Source organism: Vipera ursinii, assembly GCF_947247035.1.
Source record: "Vipera ursinii genome assembly, chromosome: 4".
In the NCBI taxonomy this organism is placed as follows: Eukaryota; Metazoa; Chordata; class Lepidosauria; order Squamata; family Viperidae; genus Vipera; species Vipera ursinii.
In genome coordinates, this window is record NC_139514.1 from 9,954,533 (window position 1) to 9,980,605 (window position 26,073).

Below are 26,073 nucleotides of genomic sequence, written 5' to 3' on the forward strand. Positions count from 1 at the left end.
TGGTGGCGCAGTGCTTAGAATGCAATATTGTAGGCAAACTCCGCCCAAAGCCTTGAGTTCGATCCTGACGGGGCTCAAGGTGGATTCAGCCTTCCCTCCTTCCGAGGTCGCTAAAATGAAGACCCAGATTGTTGGGGGTAAATATGCTGACGCTGTAAACCGCTTAGAGAGGCCTGTAAAGCACTGTGAAGTGATATATAAATCTACGTCCTATTGCTATTACTAGGGACACGGTGGCTCAGTGGGTTAGGACGCTGAGCTTGTCGATCAGAAGGTCGGCAGTTTGGCGGGTCAAATCCCGTAACAGAGTGAGCACCTGTTACTCATCCCAGCTTCTGCCAACCTAGCAGTTCCAAAGCACGTAAAAATGCAAGTAGAAAAATAGGGACCACTCCGGTGGGAAGGTAACAGCGTTCCGTGCGCCTTTGGCGTCTAGTCATGCCGGCCACATGACCACTGAGACGTCCTCGGACAAGCTCTTCGGCTTTGAAACAGAGATGAGCACCGGCCCCTAGAGTCAGAAACGACTAGCACGCATGTGCGGGGGAACCTTTACCTTTACCTATTGCTATTACTAACGCTGTCGTAAAGCAGAGTTACAGTACGTGACTCCAGGATGCCGCAAATGGCTGTAAATGCAGCCCAGTGGCTGAATGTCCAATGTGCAGTTCAGCTGGAATTTCCAATGGTTGCTAAGCAACTGGTCATACGCTGAGGACCACCTGTACCTGGAAGAGTCAACCTGAATCTTTTCTTAATACTATCAACCTTCCTAGTAGTTAAGGAAAGCTTCTGACCTCTCAGTTTACAATATAGTAAATTTCTGAATATCGGTGGCCCTCAACTTATGACCACAATGGAGCCCAAAATGCAGATGTTAAGTGGACTTTCCCCCATTTTACCACCTTTCTTGCCACCATTGTTAAGGGAATCAGTGCAGTTGTTAAGTTAGTAACACGGTTCTTACGTGAATCTGGCTCCCCCATTGACTTTGCTTGTCAGAAGGTTGCAAAAGTTGATCACATGATCCTGGGACACTGCATACATACATACCAGTGCCACCTCACCCCCGTCATTTCCACGGGACATTTATTCACTTCTAACCTTGATCCCCTCCCCATAAATGATCCAGTTCATCATCAAAGAAGCCCTTCCCCATTTAGCCTTGGTCTCAGGGGTAGGCAACCTCGGCTCTTTCCTATGCAGTACAAGAATCCTTTTTTTAATTAAAAAAAAACAAAATACAAAATCACTCAGTTTCAAATTAAATTGTAAACTTACAGCCATATCCTTGAAAAGAAACATTCTTCAGACCAATTAATCTTTCTTGGGAGAAGACACCTCTGGACTGCTAATGAAGTCTGAGATACATGCCAGTGCCAATTTTGATCATGTGACCATGAGTATGATGATGATGATGATGATGATGATGATGATGATGATGATAATAATAATAATAATAATAATAATAATAATAATAATAATAATAATCAGAAACAAAGGAAGAATATAAGGAAAAACGGCTGGATGACAGATTAAATACAGTAGATGGAAAACTAAAGCTTTGCATGGATAGCATTTGAAAAATATTGAAGGAAAATGTGATAACAACTTGACATGGGCATGGCTTAAGATGGGAACTATCAAGAAACAGAAGGCTTAATACTGGCTGCTCAAGAACAAGCACTACAAACTAATGTCATGAAAGCGAAGATACAAAAATCTACTGACAATCCAAATTGCCGACTTTGCAACGACAAAGCTGAAACTGTTTCACATTTAATGTGTGAGTGCAGCAAAATCGCGCAAACTGATTACAAAGCTAGACATGACCGAGTTGCTAAACTAATCCACTGGGCATTGTGTAAAAAATACAACTTGCCTGTGTCTGAAAAGTCATGGGAACATAGGGTGGAAAAAGTTGTCGAGAATGAGAGGGTGAAGATCTTGTGGGACTTCTGAATACAGACAGATCACCATTTGGAACACAACACGTCAGATATCGCAGTCGTAGAGAACCGAAGCGTACAGTTGATTGATATCGCTGTACCAGGAGATGCCAGAGTCGAAGAAAAAGAACTGGGAAAAATTATGAAATACCGTGACCTGGCCATCGAAACTGCACGATTATGGATGAAACGTGTAACAGTGATACCCATTGTCATCGGGGCACTGGGAACTATGTCCAAAAACTTTACAAAATACATCAAGAAATTGCAGCTTCCTGCAATAACTCCAGCAAAGCTACAAAAAACTGTGCTACTTGGAACATCTTACATTTTAAGGAGATACCTGGTTGATACCTAGGATGCTGGCAGCAGCCCGTGCCAACCATTGGTGCCAGTCAATTTGAGTGTTCAGTTGACTGAGTTTCATGTTTTATGAATAAAAGTTTTATATAATAATAATAATAATGATGATTGATGATGATGATGATGATGATGTTAGAAGGGACCTTGGAGGTCTTCAACCCCCTGCTCAGGCAGGAAATCCCATACCATTTCATGTTCTAAGAGTTGTAAATGTAAAAAAAAGTGTAAGCCACTTTTTTCAGTGCTGTTGTAAGTTCAGTCACTAAACAGATGGTTGTAAGTCAAGGAGTATCTGTATCGTCTTCCAGGCCATCTCCCTCGCTCTCTCTGTCAAAAAATTGTTGTTTAGCAGTCTGCAACATCCTTGCTTTCCCCTGTTTCTATTTAATTCCAAGGGGGGGAAAAAACCTCACAATAGCACTATGGTTGTTAATGTTCTTAATTATTGTTTATTTATTTATTTTTTAAAAAAATATCTTGGCTGCTGTAAATATTATTTATTACTTTGCTATAATGGATTTTATTTTGTTTTTTAATGCAGATTTGTGCATTTGAGATGGGTGGCTGTATACACTGAATGAGCCAATGAACTGTTTGGGACTTAATTAATTGGAAAGCGTGAGCAGGCATGGAGTAAAAAGAGGTGAGAAAACAGTCTTAAAAGAATCAACCGTGTCTTTCATTCTTTTGCAAAATTCAATTTATGTTATACTACATACATACTGTATACACATAAAATATTTAAATTATTTATAAGTTCGCCCAGCTCAAACACTGCAACTCCAGCTCAAACGTACAAGCAACCCCAAACAAAAATCAAATTAAGATAAACTGTTTCAATTAAACTTCAAAATGGTAAACTGGCAACCAGGAACTCGCATTCATACCCCTCACTCAGATTTTTCTTTTTATTTCTTGCAACTAACCCTAGGGCATGCGGCCTTGTTAAAATGAACTCAAACTGAGTACTTTTCCATGGTCTGCAAGCTACCAAATAACAGTGTGAGCCTAATTAATCTGCCTTCTGATTTTCTGAAAATGTTTTCCTCCTTGAAAAAGTGGTGCTTCCCCCCACCCCCGTACAAATTCAGCTGGAAAAAACTGCATTTCTTTTTTCAGAACACAGAGCTCCATCGATTCTAGACCTGATCTTGACTGGGTGTTTTTTTTTTCTTTGAAACTTTAGTCGGGCAGTTCTTAAATCAAGTAATCATCACATTTCACCTCACGATTATTTCCGCTGGACATTTATTCACTTCTAACCTTGATCCCCTCTCAAACCCTGCCCCCCATCCAGTTCATTATCAAAGAAGTCCGTCCCCATTTAGCCTTGTGGATCTGAAACAACCTTGTTTACATTTTGCCACTTAGGTGACAGTGATTTGCTATTTCCTGTACAACAATCCTTTTTTTTAAAAAAAAACCCAAAAAACAAAAATCACTATTTTGGTTTCGAATTAAATGGTAAATGTATAGCCATATCTTTGGAAAGAAGCATCCTTGCGTCCAATTAATATTTTTGGGGAGAAGACACCTCTGGACTGCCTACCTGTACTGTAGGGGAGACAGTACAGGTAAGTCCTCAACTTCCGATCCCAATTAAGCACAAAATTTTTGTTGCTAGGAGAGACAGCCGTTAAATGAGTTTTGCCCCATTTCACAACCTTTCTTGCTACATTTGTTAAGTGAATCACTGCAGTTAAGTTACACGGTTGTCAAGTGACACTGTTTTCCCCACTGACTTTGCTTGTCAGAAGTTTGCTAAAGGGGTTCACATGACCCCGGGACACTGAAACCGTCATATGTATATGCCAGTTGCCAAGCCTCTGAATTTTGATCATGTGACTAGGGAGATACTGCAACTAGTCGTGAGTGTGAAAAACAATCATCAACCACTGTTTTCTTTGTCGTAACTTTGAACGGTCACTACATGAATGATTGTAAGTCAAAGATTACCTGTAAAAAAAAAATTAAAGGCCAACTATTCCTACCCAATGGTATGGATAACAACAGCAACAATGACAATAACAATATCAGCAGCAGAAACATTTGTGTGCATTTGGTATAAACCAGGAGTAGGTAATCTTGGCTCTTTTATGACTCGTGGACTTCAACTCCCAGAATTCCTGAGCCAGCCATGCTGAGGGGAAAGGGAGAGGTTTCCAAGCTGAGCCATGCTGGCTCAGGAATTCTGGGACTTGAAGTCCACAAGTCATAAAAGAGCCAAGGTTGCCTACCCCTGATATAAACTGATCTACAGCATATATGTATATGCTGTGTGTGTGTGTGTGTGTGTGTGTGTGTGTGTGTGTGTGTATGACCAGAAGATGCTATAACCATTATGATTTTACTTTGAATGTATTGTCATTTTATTGGGTCAGGGATGTTTATTTCTGATGACTTTAACATTTTATGCTGCCCAGAGTCACTTTCAAATGAGGTGGGGCAGCAAATACAATTAATAAGTAAGTAAATATACTTGAAGACATAATGATACTAGCAAACCTACTTCACATAAATGTGCTGATGGGATTCAGCTGGTTCGCACTGGTGCGGCAAAACCGATACCTAATTTTTTGTTGAGTTTGACGAACCGGTTATGATAAATCTGTGCTTTCCAGAACACGTCTGGTTTTCGTTCAACTTTCTTCCAGGCCCGGGAGGGGGGAAGTCCATGAGGGGAATGATGGAAACCAAACGAAGACATGGTGCCTTTGATCACGTCACTCAGGTGAAAACTGGGTGGTGCTAGGTAATTTTAGGAATAGACTCTGCATCCCTCTGGTATCCCGACTGGCGCATACGGGAAAGGGGGCGAGGTCACCACGTACTGCCTTTCGGTACGTGGTTTTTTTATACTTAAAACGGTCATTAGGGCAGAGAACCAGCTGTTAAATTATTTGAATCACACCACTGCATATATATATATGTTTGCAGAAGCTTCCTCAAAATTTACGAACTTGTAAACAAAAATTATCCAAAAATCTGTATCAGGAAAAAGTCAAACTCTCTCATATGTATAAATTGCATAAAGGAACAGGTGTTTGTTATTTAAACATACAGGGTGAAGCAAAACAAAGAGCATCTCACCAAACTAGGTGCTCAAAAGATGCTGATCCATCAGTCGATTATCTTCCAGGAGGTATCCCCCCACCTCACTTTCTACCGAGAGTCGTATCAAAAGTTCCCCGTTTTAAAAATTGTTCCTGGGTTTACTTACTTAGGATAACATCTGTGATGGGAGACTGGCAGAATCGCAGCATCCCAGCTTGCGTGTAGGAGCAGCTGATCTCGCAATCTCTCTGTAAAATGGGTAATAAATATAAACAAACGCATAACATTTTGATGCAGGGGAACTGGCCCTTTCAACACAGTCACTGAATTTAGATTGTGCCTATATAAATAGCCCATAAGGCCATCATAGCTGTCATGGTCAGGTAGTAACAGCAGGTGAGGAGAAATCTGAAGACCAGCTTGGTCTAGAAAGCGGGAGTTTGGGAATTCGAGTTCCACCTTATGCATGAAAGCCAGCTGGGTGACTTTGGGCTAGTTATTCTATTTTAGCCCAATTCACCTCACAGGGTTGTTGTTGTGGAGAAAATAGGAAGAGGAAGTTGTGTTGGATATGCTTGCTATCTTGAGTTATTTGTACAAATAATAAAGGCAGATAAAAAGAAATAAACTCTTCCGGTGCTGATGAACGACATTTTCCAGCATCCCTCAAGGTTGCCAAAATTAGCTGTTTCTGCTGTAAAATGCAATTCAAGAACCCTGAATGGTGAGTTATTGAACAAGGACTGGATTTGAGAGAACTGAATTTCTACTCGTACATGTATCTCCGTGGGCCAATCATTTCTAATGTCCAGAGATCAATGTCCATTTTATGACCTTTCTGGCCACAAGTATTAAATGAATCACTGGTAGATGATAAGTTAGTAACTCGGTTGTTAAGTGAACCTGTTTTCCCCGTTGACTTTGCTGGTCAGAATTTTGCAAAAGGTGGGTCACCTGACCCCGGGACACTGCAACCATCATAAATGTGAGTCAGTTGCCAAGTTTTAATCCGGTAGCCCTGGGGATGCTGCAATGGTTGTAAGTGTGACAAATGGTCATAGGTCATGTTTATCACTTCCATAACTTTGAATGGTCACTAAATGAGCTAAGTCAAGGACTACATGTACTCTACAGCAGGGCTTTTCAACCAGTGGCACAGGTACCACCTGTGGTACATTGGCACCTGGCAAGTGGCACGTGACCATCCTAGAAAAGTGGTAGCAGGGGAGGGGAATGAGCTGAACCGGTGGCAGCATCGCACAAGCTTGAGCGTGAGACGGCTGGAGCTGCAGGGCTGTCAGGGCTCAGCGGAAGCGCCAGGATCAGCACCAGGCTCCAGCTGGAGCTCAGCACTAATCCTGGCACTTTTGCTGAGCCCAGAAGAAGCGCCGATCAGCTGGAATTTATTTATTTTTATTTATTTGTTTGTTTTTATATACCGCCCTTCTCCCGAAGGACTCGGGGCGGTGTACAGAGCAAGGTAAGTATACAGTATACAGTAAAACAAAAAGTAAAACAAATGAAACCCCAAAATCTATCAGGCCAGGCCGGCTTGCTGGAATAGGTAGGTTTTTAAGTCACGCCGGAAGGTGCGAAGGTCGGGGGCCATCCGGATTTCGGTAGGCAAGCCGTTCCAAAGGGTTGGTGCACCCACTGAGAATGCTCTCCCCCTGGGGGCCACCAGCCGGCATTCTCTGACTGGTGGCACCCTGAGGAGGCCCTCTCTGTGGGAGCGCACCGGACGGAGGGGTGTTGACGCTGGCAGTAGGTGCTCCCGTAGGTAATCTGGACCCATGCCATGTAGGGCTTTGTATGTCATGTTGCATACATCTCCAGGGTCTTGTGGTTTACATTCAGATCCTTGGCAACTCATTCATATTTGTGACGGTCACAGTGTCCCAGGGTCATGTGAAGTGACCAAAACCTGCTGCAACCACCCAGCAGAGGGGGGGGAATAAAAACCAAACACCACCCACCCCACCCCCGCTGCCAATCCTCAACAGAAATGCTCACAAAGATGAAAACCTCAGACAGGAGGAAGAGCGCCGCCGGGCAGGCAGGCAGGTGTCTTGCTCGGCTGTCGCTCAGGGGGCACTTTTTTCAGTGCCATTGTAACTTCGAACAGTCACTAAGCGAACTGTGGTAAGTCAAGGACTACCTGTACTTCATCACTTTTTTTTTTTTGGTCATCAAGTTTTTGACACCTTGCTAGGCAGATGGTGGTACTTAGGATGCCATATCCTAGAAGTGGTACAATGGGTGTCAAACTGCCAGCCCGCAGGCTGGATGCGTCATGAGGAAACCGCACCCACCCCATTGCAGGGAATGGGGAAAAAGTTCTGATACATTGCGCGACATCACGTGATTTGCGAGTTTGAAATGTCTGCTCTACAGCAATACCTTCATATTTTCCTGTAAACTGCTTTTAAATGGAAACATAAAACATAGTAAATATTTCCAGCCTCTGGGAAGGAACCAGTGCTCTTTTGTACACCTTCTCCCCTTCTACAGAGATTCTTCTGGTGACCCTCAATTCTTTCTGATTGACTGCTAAGAACACAAACTCTATTGTGTCCCCATAAATGTTTCAGATCTGGGAACAATGAGGCTAATAATACTTGTCATAAAAAGTAGTAAAGGTAAAGGTTCCCCCGCACATGCATGCTAGTCGTTTCCGACTCTAGGGGATGGTGCTTATCTTCGTTTCAAAGCTGAAGAGCCAGCGCTTGTCCGAGGACGTCTCCGTGGTCATGTGGCCGGCATGACTAGACACTAAAGGCGCACGGAACGCTGTTACCTTCCCACCGTAGTGGTCCCTATTTTCCTACTTGCATTTTTACGTGCTTTCGAACTGCTAGGTTGGCAGAAGCTGGGACGAGTAACAGGCGCTCACTCTGTTACGCGGCACTCGGGATTCGACCCGCCAAACTGCCAACCTTCTGATCGACAAGCTCAGCGTCCTAACCCACTGAGCCACCGCGTCCCTATACTTGTCATAGAAGTGCCATTTGTATTTATTTCATTTATAGCTCTTTCTTCCTCTGGCCTCTCAAGATAGGGCACACAGGGGTGCTTTCTTCATTTCTTTTTTTTTTACTCAGAACAAGAACTGAAAGAAAATTAACTTGCTGGCTGAGGAATTCTGGGAGTTGAAGTCCAGAAATCTCAAAGTTGCCAAGGATGAAAAGCACCTTCTTAATCGTGGTACCGTACCCGCTCTTAAAACAGCAGGCAGACTATCCTAGCATCAAATACAAATCTCCTTTCACTTGTAGAGGTAGTCCTCGATTTATGACCCTAATTTAGCCTGGGATTATGATTGTAAGTCATGCTGGTTATTAAGTGGGTCATCGTGTGATCACACCCAATTTTAGGACCCATACTGCAACAATTTTTAACATGGGGATCGTAAGCACACCTAGTGGTCATTAAGCAAACATCACCGTGGTCCTTAAGTGAGTGCTATTTGTTAAGCAAATGGTGTTTTTTGCAGGACACTAGAACTACACGCCAGTTTCCCACAACAATATTGTAAATGTTGCAGCAGTGTACTGCAGCTGCTAAAAAAGCCAACACAGTGCTAGGGATAGAATCAAGATCACGTGAATTACTAATACCACTTTACAATGCTTTGGTAAGGCCACACCTGGAATACTGCATCCAGTTTTGGTCACCACGATGTAAAATAGATGTTAAGACTCTAAAAAGAGTACAGAGAAGAGCAACAAAGATGATTGGGGGAATGGAGGCTAAAACATATAAGGAACGGCTGCTAGAATTGGGTATGTCTAGTTAATGAAGAGAAGGACGAGGGGGGACATGATAGCAGTCTTCCAATATCTCATGGGCTGCCACAAAGAAGAGGGAGTCAAGCTATTCTCCAAAGCACCTGAAAGCAGGACAAGAAGCAACGGATGGAAACTAATCAAGGAGAGAAGCAACCTAGAACTAAGGAGAAACTTCCTGACAGTTAGAACAACTAACCAGTGGAACAACCTGCCTCCAGAAGTGGTGAATGCTCCAACACTGGAAGTTTTTAAGAAGAGACTGGACAGCTATTTGTCTGAAATGGTATAGGGTTTTCTGCCTGAGCAAGGGGTTGGACTAGATGACCTCCAGGGTCCCTTCCAACTTCTTCTTCTTCTTCTTCTTCTTCTTCTTCTTCTTCTTCTTCTTCTTCTTCTTCTTCTTCTTCTTCTTCTTCTTCTTCTTCTTCTTATTATTATTATTATTATTATTATTATTATTATTATTATTATTATTATTATTATTATATAAATCACAGTCACATGACTGCTGGACAGTGCAAACAGCCATAAATACAGATCCTTTGCTGATCATCTAAAAATGAAACCACATAACTACAGGAAGGATGGATGCCTCACCATCATAACTTCCGATCTGGATTATAAAAAGCCCCGGGAAGGTTTATTGCAACTCTGAATGATTGCTAAGGAACTGGTTGTAAATCAAGGACTATCTTTATGACATCAGGAGATCCTTTCCATGTTACCTCCTCAGCAAACATTTCATGGAAATATTTTTCAAAATGGAAAAACTACAAACAACATTTGAAAACTTCTCCTTCTCTCCTGAGATGTAATCAGCAGGGTTACAACCCAAAAACCAGACAGAATCAACACTCTTGGAAAGTCGGTTAAATGCTGGAGAGTTATCAGCTTCCTTCATTTTTGCTGACTCCCTCAGAGAAGTTAAAAGGTAAAGGTAAAGGTTCCCCCTCACATGCATGCTAGTCGTTTCCAACTCTAGGGCCCGGTGCTCATCTCCGTTTCAAAGCCGAAGAGCCAGCGCTTGTCCGAGGATGTGTCCGTGGTCATGTGGCCGGCATGACTAGACGCCAAAGGCGCACGGAACGCTGTTACCTTCCCACCGGAGTGGTCCCTATTTTTCTACTTGCATTTTTACGTGCTTTCGAACTGCTAGGTTGGCAGAAGCTGGGACGAGTAACAGGCGCTCACTCTGTTATGCGGCACTCGGGATTCGACCCACCAAACTGCTGACCTTCTGATCGACAAGCTCAGCATCTTAACCCACTGAGCCACCGCATCCCCGCAGAGAAGTTACCCCTCACCAATTGTTCACCCCAGAACACAGGCTCAAGTTCCAGATGGATCTCAACAGATTTGAGCACTGGTCCCTATCTTAACAAAATGAAATTCAGTGTAGAAAAAAATAAGGTTTTTACACTTAGGCAAGAAAAAAACTAAGTCTATAGGTACAGATTAGATGAAACTTGGCTCAATAACAGTAACTGTGAGAGGGGTCTTGGCGTCATAGTGGACAATCTGTCAGGACCGACTTCACCCACATCTTAAGAAAGCAGGATTCTTGGAGACAGTTTCTTCCAAGCAGGAACTTTTACTAAGAAATAGGAGATAGCAGGCATAATAGACAGGATCTGAGGGATTCCCTTACAGATCAATATTTTTAAAGTGTCTCCAAGCAAACCCCACCCCACAGTTCATCTGGCAGTTCCAGGACCGGCCAATCCCCAGGTGGTAAGTCCATCGTGGGAAAGGAAAGATAACATCAATCCGGTTCCGTTTGCAGCATGATCATTCTACAGCTCTTCACACCTCCTTTGGATAAATAAACCAGATCCCGGAGGTTTGTGTCTCTTCCCCCACCCCTTTTCCTAGGGAGAAAAAGTTCAGAGAGCTGCATAGTATATAGAAAGCAGTGTGTTACATTGTAATGGATAGCAGACAGGAAGGTGAATAAACAAAAGTAAAAGCAATAAAACCGGCATGCCTATCCCCTATCCCCCTTGGGAATATGGCAGAATCCAGGGGAAGGTCAGATTAGGTTTTAGCTCAGAGGAGATAGTTAGAAATGCAATATAAATGGATTCTGACACAATCACTTCAATATGAGCCAACAGTGCGCTGCAGCCGTGAAAAAAGCCATTGCAATTTGTGGCTACATTAACCGAGGGATAGAATCAAGATCACGTGAAGTGTTAGTACCACTTTATAACGCCTTGGTAAGGCCACCCTTGGAATATTGCAATCTGATTTGGTCGCCAGGATATAAAAAAGATGTAGGACGCAGAGTGGAAAGAGCAACAGGAAAGAGTGTAGGACACAGAGAAGAGCAACAAAGATGATTAGGGGGCTGAAGGCTAAAACATATGAAGAATGCTAATCTAGTGGAAAAAAGGACTATGGGCAACATGATAGGAGTGTTCCAGTATTTGAAGGGCTGCCCCAAAGAAGAGGGGGTCTACCTATTTTATAAAGCACCTGAAGGCAGGACAAGAAGCAATGGATGGAAACTAATCAAGGAGAGAATCAACCTAGAACTAAGGAGACATTTCCTGACAATTAGAACAATTAATTAGTGGAACAACTTGTCTCCAGAAGTTGTGGGTGCTCCAACACTGGACGTTTTTAAGAAGCGACTGGACAGCCATTTGTCTGAAATGGTATAGGGTCTCCCCCTTGAGCAGGGGGCTGGACTATAAGACCTCCAAAGTCCCTTCCAAATTTGTTATTCCATTATCCTGTTATTCCGTTATTTCTTTTCAATGCCTACGCAAGGGCAAAAACATGTATATGCAGGAAAGAGACAAAGAGAGAGGGGGAAAAAAAACACTCATAGAAAGTTCTCTAGGACAAACAAATGTTTGTTCTTGTTCCCAACTAATGGGAAGCGTACAGCTGTAGAAACATAAATTGCTATACTACAAACACAATTAATTCCCTTTTCATTAGCAGGAAAGAAATGCCCAAAACAGCTTCAGACAATATGCTGCCATGGAAAACTAGAGGAGACCAAGCAATTTAAAAATATGAGAAATGGGAATATTCTTTACATCACCCACAAGAGACTTGTGTTCTTGCAAACATTCAGAATTGTATTCAGGTAGTCCTAGACTTACGACCAGTTGCTTAGCAACCATTCAAAGTTATGACCTACCTGAAGAAGAGGACTTATGACCCAGATCTGAAGTTCTGACAGTCACCCTGGGTGACGTGATCACATCTGAGGTGCTCAGCGAAATGGCTGCATTTACGGCTGTTTGCAGTCGTTTACTTCTGCTTTCTGGCAAAACTGTGCCATAGTGAACAAGGTTTCGCTTAACGACCACCACGTTCGGTTACCTACCACTGCAAATACCATCATAAAAATTGGGATTGGTCATGTGACCAATCTGTTTTTAGACTGTTATGACTTACGACTGTAATGGGCAGGCTCCATTGCAACTCAAGGATTACCTGTACATTGTCGTGAAGTTTCTGCTGAAAATGGATCAAATTCTTAATCATAGACAGTTTAGAACACAGTTTTTCATACTTGGCAACTTTAACAGGTCTGGACTTCAACTTCACATGCCAGCTGGGAAATTCTTGGAATTGAAGTTGACACATTTTAAAGATGCCAAGTTTGAAAAACACTGGTTTAGGGCATCAGCAGTTAGAAAATATTAGTATTTTATCCTGCTTTTTTTTCTTTCATCCTAATGAACGTGCGTTGAAATTGTCAACTATTATTCCACCAAGCTAACTCCGCTCATGGTGACCTATCTGCTTAGTCACCTATCGTTAGGATTACTGCAATATGCTCAACATGGGGGCTGCCCTTGAAGAGTGTTTGGATGCTGCACAGTTAGGGTAAACAGGGCCGTCTCCTTGCAAGTCGACATATTCTTCCAGGTCTATTGCCGTAAACATGACCATCCTGTTGAACCTCACAGTTGTGCCTACTTTGGGTCTGCCTCTGTCCTGTGGAACAGCTTTCCCCCCCCCCAGGAGCAGCTCTCCAGAGCCCCAACTCTACTGCAAGGGTGTGAAGATCTGGTTCCTGAACTAGGCTTTTGAGCCAGGCAGTTTGTGGGGTCTTTTGGTGAAGTGGTTTGGTTTTAGGGCTTGCTGTTTAACCAGTAGGTCACGGGTTCATACTATTCTAATGGTTTTAATCTTTGTGTGCTCGCCAGAGTCATTACTGTAAAATGGGTGGCTCTATAAATCGTTAAATGGCTGTGAAAGTTGGACCATAAGAAAGGCTGAGCGCCAAAGAATTGAGGCCTTTGAACTATGGTGCTGGAGAAGACTCCTGCAAGGCCCTTGGACTGCAAGGCGATCAAACCGGTCAGTCCTAGAGGAGATCAACCCTGACTGCTCTTTAGAAGGCCAGATCCTGAAGTTGAAACTCAAATACTTTGGCCACCTAATGAGAAGGAAGGACTCACTGGAGAAGAGCTTAATGCTGGGAAAGATTGAGGGCAAGAGAAGAAGGGGACGACAGAAAATGAGGTGGTTGGATGGAATCACTGAAGCAGTAGGGGTGAGCTTAAATGGACTCCAGAAGATGGTAGAGGACAAGAAGGTCTGGAGGAACGTTGTCCATGGGGTCGCGATGGGTTGGACACGACTTCACAATTTAAAAATAAATCGTTAAAATAAAACAACTTAGAATTTTGGGGAAAAAAGAACCAAAAGTGGGGAAGGAGAGATCTCTTTGTCATAACCACTATTTGCTCTCCTTCTGTTTTGTTTTGTAGATTTTTTTTTAAAATGAGAGAATGATGGGAGCAATGCAATGCATTAAGAGTCAGATAACGTGGACTTCTGGATGGCAAGGCATCGCCGGAGGCAGCCATTCTTCGGCTGTCAGCCTCGCGGCTCCGTAGAGCCGCCGAAAACAGCGCCGATCAGCTGTTTCGGCGGCTCGGAAGCCCCCTCCTCGAGAGAAGAGGAGGGGGTGAGCGTCCAGGTAGGGGTAGAGCTCTCCGGGGCTGCCAGAACTTAAAGTTTTGGCGGCTGAAGGATTGAGCCCCCCCGAAACCTGGGCATGCTCCAGACTGCGAGGCGCCTCTGCTCCGGGTTTTTTGGAGCAGAACAGGGCGTTCGCAACCATCCCTGCTAGCAAGGAAGAACTTTTGAGTATGAGGACGCAGGCAGAGCGATGCAGAAGATTTTGGTGAAGATGGTGTTTTGATCTTTAACTCAATGGACTTTGCTGAGCTCGTAAGTGGAAGTGCGTAGCTAACAATAGTGGGTGAAAATGGCGGCTATATCTTCTAAAGGCGGCGCTGGGGTCCCCACCTGCCTCCCTCACTCACAGCTCGGCCGAGGCCCTAGTGGAGGCCTGGGAAAGGACGGCCACTGAGGCCCTTGACCGAGTTGTACCCTTGCGGCCCCTGACCCGGTGCAGATCCCGTCGGGCTCCATGGTTCTCTGCGGAGCTCCGGGAGATGAAGCGTCGGAGACGGGGCCTAGAGAGCGGTTGGAGGTCCAGCCGATCCGAACCCGACCGATTGCGACTAAGAGCCTATATTAGGTCTTATCTCGCTGCAATTAGGGAGGCGAGGTCTAACCACTTCGCCACCCTTATTGCGTCCGCAGATAATCGCCCGGCCGCCCTGTTTAGGGTGACTCGCTCCCTCCTAAATCAGGAGGTGAGGGAGGATCCCTTGCAGGGACGTGCCGAGGAGTTTAACCAACATCTGTCGGACAAAATCGCTCGGATTCGGACCGGTTTGGACTCTGACTGGGCAGAGTCTGACGATCAGGACACGGGTGGTCTTGTCGATATCATCTGGGAGGAGTTTGATTCTGTAACTCCAGAGGAAGTGGACAGGATCATGGGGAGGCTGAGCACCACCACATGTTTACTGGACCCGTGCCCTTCCTGGCTGGTTTATGCAGCCCGGGAGAGGACACGCAGCTGGTTCCAGGCAGTTATATCGGCCTCTTTGAGTGAGGGTATCTTCCCCGCCGTCTTGAAGGAGGCGGTGGTGAGGCCTCTCCTCAAGAAGCCTGTCCTGGACCCGGCTGTATTGAACAACTTTCGTCCTGTCTCCAACCTTCGCTTTCTTGCGAAGGTTGTTGAGAGTGTGGTGGCGCATCAGCTCCCTTTGGTCCTGGATGAAGCGGATTATCTAGACCCGTACCAATCGGGTTTCAGGCCCGGGTACAGCACGGAGACGGCATTGGTCGCGCTGGTGAATGATCTCTGGAGGGCTCGGGACAGGGGGCATTCCTCTGTCCTAGTCCTATTAGACCTCTCGGCGGCTTTCGATACCATCGACCATGGTATCTTGCTGCGGCGTCTCAGGGGATTGGGAGTGGGAGGCACAGTTTTACAGTGGTTCTCCTCCTATCTCTTGGGACGTTCGCAGTCGGTGTTGGCAGGGGGGCAGAGGTCGACCGCGAGGTCTCTCATTTGTGGAGTTCCTCAGGGGTCGGTCCTCTCGCCTCTCCTGTTCAACATCTACATGAAGCCGCTGGGTGAGATCATTCGTGGCTTTGGAGTTGGGTATCATCAGTACGCTGATGATACCCAACTTTTCTTTTCGACCCCAAACCACCCCAGTGATGCCCTCAACGTGATGTCCCGTTGCCTGGAGGCGGTTCGGGTCTGGATGGGGAGGAACAGACTCCAGCTCAACCCCGACAAGACTGAGTGGCTTTGCATACCTTCGTCCCGGGTTTATTCGGACATTCCACCTCTAGTTATGGGGGGTGAACTATTACCCCCCGTAGATAGGGCTCGCAACTTGGGGGTCCTCCTGGATTCACGGCTCACTTTGGAAGACCATATAGGAGCCGTGACTAGGGGGGCCTTCGCACAGGTTCGCCTGGTGCGTCAGTTGCGGCCCTATCTTAGCCGGGACGATTTATGCACGGTCACTCATGCGCTCGTGTCCTCTCGTCTGGACTACTGCAACGCTCTCTACATGGGGCTGCCCTTGAGGACTACTCGGAAGCTCCAACTGGTACAGAATGCAGCCGCGAGAGTGGTGTTGGGAGTCTCCCGATACTCCCACGTTACGCCTCTGCTCCGTGAGCTGCATTGGTTGCCAGTTGTCTTCCGGGTGAGATTCAAGGTACTGGTAACGGTATTTAAAGCACTCCATGGCACGGGGCCGGAGTACCTCAGGGAACATCTGCTGCCGGCATCAAGCTCCCTGCGCCCTGTGCGTTCCCACAGAGAGGGCCTCCTCAGGGTGCCACCGATCAGAGAATGTCGATTGGTGGCCCCCAGGGGGAGGTCCTTCTCTGTGGGCGCTCCGGAGCTGTGGAATCAGCTACCGGTTGAGCTCCGGATGGCGCCCGATCTTCGCTCCTTTCGTCGCGATCTTAAGACATTTCTGTTTGTACAAGCCGGCCTAGCCTGAGGGGGAGTGTTGGGGTTATTTTATTTTTTGTTTTTTAACTTTTCTGGGGGTTTTTAGTGTTGTATTTATATTGTTTTTAACTAGGGCAATTTGTTTAATGTTTTTTTAATGTTTGTATTCACTATTTTATTCTGCCCTGTGAACCGCCCTGAGTCCTCAGGGAGAAGGGCGGTATATAAATGTTATTAAATTAAATTAAATTAAATTAAATTAAAGTTCCTGCTCTGGTGCAGCAGTCTTCGTTGAAAACTTTATTGTCCCCTGTACCCGTATCTGCATCAGCTTTTACAGTAAAAGATTTGCAGAATTTGCTGCAGGAGACTATGGAAAAGCAAATGCAACAATTTGCTGAGATAATGGATAAAAAGTTGGAGGAGAAGTTAACAGAAAAACTAGCTAAGGTTATGGATGAAAAGATTACAGAGAAATTAACAGAACTGAGAGCAGACATTATATCTGCAATGCAAGGCATGGTTAAATGCATTGAGAATTTGGATGAAAGAGTGGAAGATCTTACTCAAAATGATAATAGACTGGAAGCAAAAATGACAGAAACTGAAAATGTGGTAGAGAAAATTGATTATGATTTGATCTCGACACAATATTATCAGATGGAGTTTGCTTTAAGGATTAGAGGCCTAAAAGAAAATCCTAAGGAAAATTTGAAGAAAATGGTTTCTGAGGCTTTGGAGGGGGTGCTGAGACGACCAGCAGATGAAATAATGGAAGATATAGATAAAATTTTTCGTGTTAATTCTTGGATTGCAAGACAAAGGAAATTACCCAGAGATGTGGTGGTTTATTTTACAAAGAGAATGATTAGAAATGAAGTTATCCAGGCCTCCTACAATATTGATTTTGTAATTGCTGAGCAAAAAGTTCTGATTTTAAAAGAGATCCCCTCAAGAATTTTAAGAAAAAGGAAGGAATTTGACACAAGGATTGAGATGACGTGATATCAAGTTTAGATGGCAGATACCAGTGGGTATGGTGGTGATCTATGAAGGTACGAGGCATTGTTTTACTACGGTGATTCAGGCATGTGATTTCTACAGTAATGTTTTAAAACCAGCCCCCATACCATTTTTGGAATCTACAAAGAAAAAAGGTGAGAGAGAGTCTCAACGTTACAGAGAGAATCTACAAGATGATGAAGGGCTAATACAGACAGATGTGAAAGCTACAGGAGTGGATCAAATTTCAGTACCACTGGAGAAGGCCAGAAATTGGAAGAGGCGTGCTGCTTCTGGACGAATGAATCAAGCCTGAAGATTTAGTTGCATAACTACAGGAGATAATGTAATAAGGATTATGGGAAGTGAGATTGTTAGAAGGACTAAATATTTGGGGATATACTTTTCACCCTTATAAAATAACTATGTAATATTTTATGTTGCTTTAGTTTTAAGATAATTATGAAAATTTAATTGGGAAGATTTGTAGTAGTGCTTACTGATATTCTGTAGGTTATGATTTGTTATTTGGTTGGTACGTATAGTTATGGTGTGATAAGAAGGTGGATATTGTGTGGTTGGTATATACTTTGTGATATGCTTTGGTGCAACTTTGAGAAAAATTATAGATGAAAGTTAACTTGTAATATTTTTATGGGTAATAATGGAACAGGTAATAGAAAATATAAGAATGATGTGATTATATAAAAAAATTTAAGTTTGGAAAGTAATGTATGGTATTTTAAGTAGTATAATATATTAGGAGAAGGAAAGGTTGTATAAACTTGGTTTTAGTATGAATTTAAAGCCTAGTTGGAAAGAAGAATAGTTTTTTAAAAAAATTGATATAAATTGTTTTATCTGTGATTGAAGTTAACTTGTAATATTTTTATGGGTAATAATGAAACAGGTAATAGAAAATATAAGAATGATGTGATTATATAAAAAAAATTAAGTTTGGAAAGTAAGGTATGGTATTTTAAGTTGTATAATATATTAGGAGAAGGAAAGGTTGTATAAACTTGGTTTTAGTATGAATTTAAAGCCTAGTTGGAAAGAAGAATAGTTTTAGAAAATTGATATAAATTGTTTTATCTGTGATTGTTTTTATTGGGTATTAGATTAAAAAGTATTATTTTGTATTTGAATAATTATTAATATGATATATATATATATATGTTTGGAGTTTATCTATATGAGTTAAAGTGCGATAGTTTAAATAGTTTAGGATTGTTTGCGTAAGTTAGATTATGATTGTTTGTATTTTTATACCCTGTATTCAGCTCTGGGAAGTGGGGGGGGGAGGGGAAAGGGAGGGAGGGGTTGGGGAGGGTTGGGGAGGGGGAAGAGGGTGGGAGTTATTAAAACTTTTTTAATAAAAAAAAAGAGTCGGATAACTCAGGGAAAGAATTCTGAAACAAGGGAAGAAGGAAATAGATTTTTTCGCTAGCTGTTCTGAAATCAACAACAATAGTGAGTCAGTTCTTCTGCAGCTGGATTCCCAGTAAACCTCCTGCTAACTTAAGACTCAGGAGAGTCTGCCAGAGAAGGCTGTGGAAAAGGACTGTGCATTTCCCAGGATCTAGCTTACATGTTTATTACCATACAGTTCTGACTGACAGAAATAATTGGGGAAAACGCAGGAGTATCTTCTCCGGGAGTTCAGCTTAGAGAAGTCTCAAACTGAGAACCTTGCTATATATTTTTTTAAAAAAATTAAAGACATTCCGATGAAGTCTCCTACTTGGTAGGGATGTCTTGGTTTGCTTTTACATGCATTTTTAATTGTTTATTATGACTCAAGGTCATAAAAACAAAAACAAAAATCTGAGTTTCTCTTGGTGGAGCAGTGGGCTAATGCCTCCTTAAGTAACACCAGCTGCCTGCAATTAGTGCAGGTTCGAGTCCCACCAGGCTCAAGGTTGACTCAGCCTTCCATCCTTCCGAGGTAGGTAAAATGAGGACCCAGATTGTTGGGGGCAATAAGCTGACTTTGTAATAATGCCGCTGGGGGGGGGGGGCGAAAGCCCTAATAAGCAGGCATATACATAGAATGAAGGCTATTGCTAAGCACATTGATTTGTGCTTCTTAGATTGTAAGCCGCCCTGAGTCTTCGGAGAAGGGCGGGATATAAATGGGATTTTTAAAAAAAATTCAGGATGGCCAGATTATTAGCAATATTTCTAAAACAGGAAGACGTTTTGTCCAATCAAACCCAGAGGAAAAAAGAAAGTATACAAGCTGATGGAGTAGAGAACAGGAATTTTAAATATTCACAGGAAATTAAGTTTATAAACTCCCAGATCTGCAGGGTATCCTAGACAGAACTATAACTCATTCAGGGGAAACTGAATGAATGAATGAATGAATGAATGAATGAATGAATGAATGAATGAATGAATAAATCTTCATTGTTTCCCTAAAAACCAGTAAGGATAGGACCTGGAAATCCTAACTAGCAAGACATTCCTTTAACTTTGAAGCCACCACAGAAAAGGCCCTATCCGCCATCTAACTATAGGGGATAAAGAAGTTCCCTTGACTTTAAAAGGTTCCAAGCCATTTAGCAATTTAAAGATAAGAATTTGCATGTTGAGTTGGGTTTCAGAATCAACTGATAAAGCAAGCCACACATTTTTGGTCAAGATCTCCTCTCCATCATTCCACAGTGCGCGGAATCAAGTGAAGGGGATGCAGATTACGACTGAACGGTAAGAAAAAAAGAAGCAGGAGTATTTCAGTCAATAGAAGATGCAATTATTAAGAGATGTGGTGGGTTCTCATTCACTGATTATGCTCAAGCAGAGAAGAGACAGCCATCTGTCAGTGCTCTGTAATTTGTATTTTTGTGCCAAATAGGGATTGGGATAAGATAGCCTAAATGGTCCCTTTCAGCTCTCAGAGGCTAGACAGCCATCTGTCGTGGATGCTCTAATTTTTATTCCAGTACTGCACAGGAAGTTGAACTCTACGTCTACGATTTGACTATAATTCCCTTGTTTCACTGTCAACCAAAGATGACAGTTTTAAGTTACTGCTGCTTCACCCCCTCTGAAAAACTATTGTATTTCTCTACCTACAACTATGTAATCTCAGGGGCTGCCACAAAGAGGAGGGAGTCAAGCTATTCTCCAAAGTCCCTGAAGGCAGGACGAGAAGCAACGAATGGAAACTAGTCAAGGAGAGAAGCAACCTAGAACTAAGGAGAAACTTCCTGACAGTTAGAACAATTAATCAGTGGAACAACCTGCCTCCAGAAGCGGTGAATGCTCCAACACTGGAGGTTTTTAAGAAGAGACTGGACAGCCATTTGTCTGAAATGGTATAGGGTTTCCTGCCTGAGCGGGGGGTTGGACTAGATGACCTCCAAGGTCCCTTCCAACATTATTATTATCATCGTCATCATCATCTAAGAATTGTAGGAGACTTCCTTGGTCATTCTTAAAGAATTTCCATAATAAATTAGATCCACTGTCTAGCTATGACCAAACAGTCTTCAAAGGCAGCCCCACAAATAACACCTTGCAATAATGCAGCCCGATTCTTACTAGGATATGGATAAATGTGGAAATATTGGGGGTACCACTTGTTTACAAAATAGAGGGAGGTTTCATACATTGGTGCTTAAAATTTTTTGAACCTTTTGGAATGTTCAATATTTCTCCAAAAATATTAACTAAACGGAATCAGTTCTTCATGCAAGTCCTCAAACGTGATAGGAAGAACCCAATTAAACAATTAAGTCAAAACATTACACTAGTTCATCGATCTATTGAGGGAAACGATCCGAAGTTATATATTGTGTCCTCTGTTAATTACTGGAAATCTTCAGTTGCAACTGGTATTTGTATTTATTTTTTGTTTATTTGGAAAATTTATATTGCCTTCTACTCCCGCATGGCGACGCAAGGCAGCTTGCAGGAAATAAAAACACAATATAAAAGAAATAATAATAATAATAATAATAATAATAATAATAATAATAATAAAATAATAATAAAATAATAATAATACAATAACCCCCCATACTCCCCACTCTGGTGAAAATGCACATTCATACTTGTTATTTAATGGGCTCCATCCTGCTCTGGCTCCCCCAGGCCCGCTGGCAGTACCACGTCTTCAGGGCCTTACGAAAGAGTGTCAGAGTGGGGGCCAGCCCCCATGTTCCATAAATGAAATACACAATGTTACAAGACGCAAAGGAAAGAGGATGGGGATTAGGTTTAGTGAACAAATTGTATTTTGCAGGTTGTTATTTGGTTTGGATGAAAGAAGGGATGTTGCTGAGAAACAAAGTATTTTTAGAGTTAGAAGTGCACAAACTGGGCTATGAATGTCAGCACAAGAAGCATGTTATAGAAAAGAAACAACAGGCAAAGACAAAAAGGTTAATGTACCACGAATTATTGAAGAATCACCAAAGGAATATAAAATTAAATCAAGAGAGCAACTAAGGGCAGAAGGATATAGTTGTCAAACAATTTCCTACTTACAGAAAATAATAATAATAATAATAATAATAATAATAATAATAATAATAATGATGATGATGATGATGATGATGATGATGATGATGATGATGAAAGGGATCTTGGAGGTCATCTAGTCCAACCCCCTGCTCAAGCCATTTCAGACAAATGGTTGTCCAGTCTCTTCTTAAAAACTTCCAGTGTTGGAACATTCATAACTTCTGGAGGCAGTTTGTTCCACTGATTAATTGTTTTAACTGTTAGAAATTTCTCCTAGGTTGCTTCTCTCTTTGATTAGTTTCCATCTATTGCTTCTTGTCTTGCCTTCAGGTGCTTTGTAGAATAGCTTGACCCTGAACTATTGGAACACTGCTATCATGTCCCCCCTCGTCCTTCTCTTCATTCAACTAGACATACCCAATTCCAGCAACCGTTCCTTATGTTTTAGCCTCCAGTTCCTAATCATCTTTGTTGCTCTTCTCTGTACTCAACATCTTTTTTACATTGTGGTGACCAAAACTGGATGCAGTATTCCAAGTGTGGCCTTACCAAGGCATTGTAAAGTGATATTAACACTTCACGTGATCTTGATTCTATATTACTCTGTTAATGCAGCCTAGCACTGTGTTGGCTTTTTTGGCAGCTGCAGCACACGGCTGACTCATATTTAAGTGATTGTCCACTAGGACTCCAAGATCCCTCTCATACTTATTACTATAGAGCAATGTACCACCTATACCAGGGGTCGGCAACCTCGGCTCTTTTATGACTCGTGGACTTCAACTCCCAGAATTCCTGAGCCAGCTATGCTGGCTCAGGAATTCTGGGAGTTGAAGTCCACGAGTCATAAAAGAGCCGAGGTTGCCGACCCCTGACCTATACTATACCTATGCATTTGGTTTTTCTTGCCTAAATGTAGAACCTTACTTTTTTCATCACTGAATTTCATTTTGTTAGATAGCACCCAATGTTCAAGTCTGTCAAGATCCTCCTGTATCTTAAGCCTGTTTTCTGGAGTGTTGGCTATTCCTGCCAGCTTGGTCACCATCTGCAAATTTGATGAGTTCCCCATCTATCCTTTCATCCAAATCATTGATGAAGATGATGAAGTTCCATTGAGGATCACATCCAGAGTACGGCCGGTCAGCCAGCTACAAATCCATCTGGTGGTGATGCTGTCTAACCCACATTTTTCTATCTTATCAAGTACTAGTTTGTGGTCTACTTTATCAAATGTGTTACTGAAGTCCAAGTAAATGATATGAAAGAAAGTAAAATGGAAATCCAGGTGCAATTGTGCACAATGATGAAAATGCAGTTGCTAAAATTTATAAACTTTTGTTGAAATTTGAAATGGAAAAAGAAAAAGTAGGCTAAGAACGTTGGTATCGATACAGATGGATCTGGAAAAATGTGTGGTCGAAAGGGTTGAAAATTACATTGTAATCTTAAAGAGATTTTTTATAAAATAAGGTATCATTAGTACATGACACCAGAGAAATTATCCAGAATGTATAAAGGCTGAACATCTTGAAAGCATGAACAACATGAAGAGACATTTTCTCCTGTAAAAAAGCTAAAACAAAACCAAACCAAACCCCAAACCTTGGAATCAAATACACATTTTGATACGAACAATATTAAAGTTTATAATGAAATTGAAGCCAGAACTTTTCCTTTAAGGATTGTTGGGTAAACAATTAGAAATCATGGAATATCATTTCAGTGTACGTGGTAAGATTACTATATGCACAAAGATGGGAAGATTTGGCATTATCCATCATGGAGGAATGGTTGGTGAAATTGACAGAACTTGCTGAGAAGACAAACCGACTTCTTTGATTAAGGAAAAGTCATCACTCGCATTTATCAATGACTGGAAAGTCCTTTGGATTTTTTGCATAAAAAGAAACTGATTTTGTGACTTACAGTTTGGATGATTAGAAAGAATATGTCACAGAAAGAAGAGAATTATGATGTAAGGTTAGAGAGAGGTTGGATTAGAATTGTATGTTTAACTGCTTAGAGCAGACATGTCAAACGTGGGATGTCACGTGACATCGCGCGACGTATTGGAGCTTTTTCCTTATTGCCAGCAATGGGGTGGACACGCTTTTGTTGTGATGCGTCCGGCCCACGGGCCGGCAGTTTGACACCCCTGGCTTAGAGGAACATCAGAAGCCACTTCTTTATATTTCTATTTCATGTTTTCTATTTTCTTTCTTTTTCTTTTTTCTTTTAATGCCATTTATATCCCACCCTTCTCCGAAGACTCAGGGCGGCTTACACTCTAAGCACAAATCAATGTGCTTAGCAATAGCCTTCATTCTATGTATATGCCTGCTTATTAGGGCTTTCACACACACCCCAAGCGGCATTATTACAAAGTCAGCTTAATTGCCCTCAACAATCTGGGTCCTCATTTTACCTACCTCGGAAGGATGGAAGGCTGAGTCAACCTTGAGCCTGGTGGGATGTGAACCTGCACTAATTGCAGGCAGCTGGTCTTACTTAAGGAGGCATCAGCCCCCTGCTCCACCAAGGCTCATTTTGCTAACTTATTTCTCCTTTGTCTCTTCTTTTTTCTTTTTCACGCTTACTTTACTTTTTTTGTTTTGAATGTATTATACTTATAAAATCTCTTAATAAACATATTTTTTGTTATATTGTAATACGCAAAACATGTATATATATGCAAATGGCATCATTTTCATATTTGCATTACAATGCAAATGAAGATATTAGTCAGAGATAAGCATTACACAAAGTAAATAATTACAGTACTAAAAAGGGGAGAAACACCCTCCATTAACTGACTTTCCCCTTCTGCAAATAAATTAGCTCCATCTGCCCTATATTTTTTATTACTGTTAGGGTTTTTCCCCCTGAACTGTTGATCCCAATGTTGAGCCATTTTCATTCAATCAATTGCCTTTCTATCCATCCTACTTGATGCAAAAAAATTAAAGAGGACCATAACGTTCCAGAGGACTATGTGAGGTGAAAGGATGTTTCCCACCACCCAGGAGGAGAAGCATATGGTGAAATGAAAGGTAATGTGGTAATCACAATATGAAATAAATGCTAAGTAATTGGGAAGGCAATCAAACAGCTGGTACGAAAATCTCCTTACCTAGCAAGAGACATTTTCTGTGACAATTCTCAGATATGATGCAAAGGAAACAAAGGCATTACACAAAAGCTCTCTGGGTTAGGAATCTGCCAGCAAGGCTGGAAGGAGGGGTCAAGTGAGGACCTAGCTTGGAATCATTGCACAGTAACAAGCAACATAAGCTTGACCTCCCTCAAAATCCAAAAAGCCTTATTTGATTGTTCCTGGGGGAAGGCAGGAAGTCTGGTGAGATTCTTGTAATATAGGAGGCAGACAATGAAGTTACTAACTTTAGCTATTCACAAGTGCCTCAGGTTGCTTGCATCTCACTCTCTCTTACACACACGCACACACACACACGCACACACATCCAATCAGAAACAAAATCGAGCCACCTTATTTATGACTAACAAGACCTGTTACCCAGTTTTAGAAGAGCAGAGTGTCTATGAGCCTAATTCATACCACAATAAAATTGCTGGGTGTGTGTGCACAGGTGGAAAGCAAGGGTTACACCAGTGATGGCGAACCTTTTAGAGACCGAGTGCCCAAACTGCAACCCAAAACCCACTTATGTATCATCAGGTGCCGGGTGGGCATGGCCCTTTGGGTGGGCGTGGCTGCAGTGGTAATGGCAGACTGGGTGGGACTAAAAAGTTCAATCAATCAATTCCAACTTTGCGAGATCTTTTTTTTCTCCTGCGAGTTGAAATCGATTGATTCTTTTTTTTTCTTGCACATGGCGGCGAAGGCCTAAAGCAAAAAGGTTTTATAAAACCCAGCTGAAGTCCTAGGACTGGGGCGAGGGCACGTGTGCCCTCAGAGAGGGCTCTGCGTGCCACCTTTGGCACCCGTGCAATGGCACACAAATGATGGGGGATTTGTATCAAGATATTCATTACAAGTGAAAGTGGGCTGTTCACATACCTGTCCAGTCTCCTATGACTTTAATGTGCACTCCAAACGTTGCCTTGGTAGCTGTTGGGCACTGCGCAATGAAGCAAGTTAAAATAATCAATAATAAAG

At 42.5% G+C, this 26,073-nt stretch overlaps 1 protein-coding gene across 1 annotated transcript in view; it reads right to left on the reverse strand.

The window, feature by feature from the left end:
* Nucleotides 1-26,073, reverse strand: part of NOX4 (NADPH oxidase 4) — a gene marked incomplete at its 5' end in the record, with an annotated part of 138,434 nt that overhangs the window by 49,589 nt on the left and 62,772 nt on the right. Inside the window, 2 exons of the mRNA XM_083362136.1 lie at nt 5,533-5,614; nt 25,975-26,035. Coding sequence (XP_083218262.1) covers nt 5,533-5,614; nt 25,975-26,035 — 143 coding nt within the window. The remainder of the gene's footprint in view (nt 1-5,532; nt 5,615-25,974; nt 26,036-26,073) is intronic.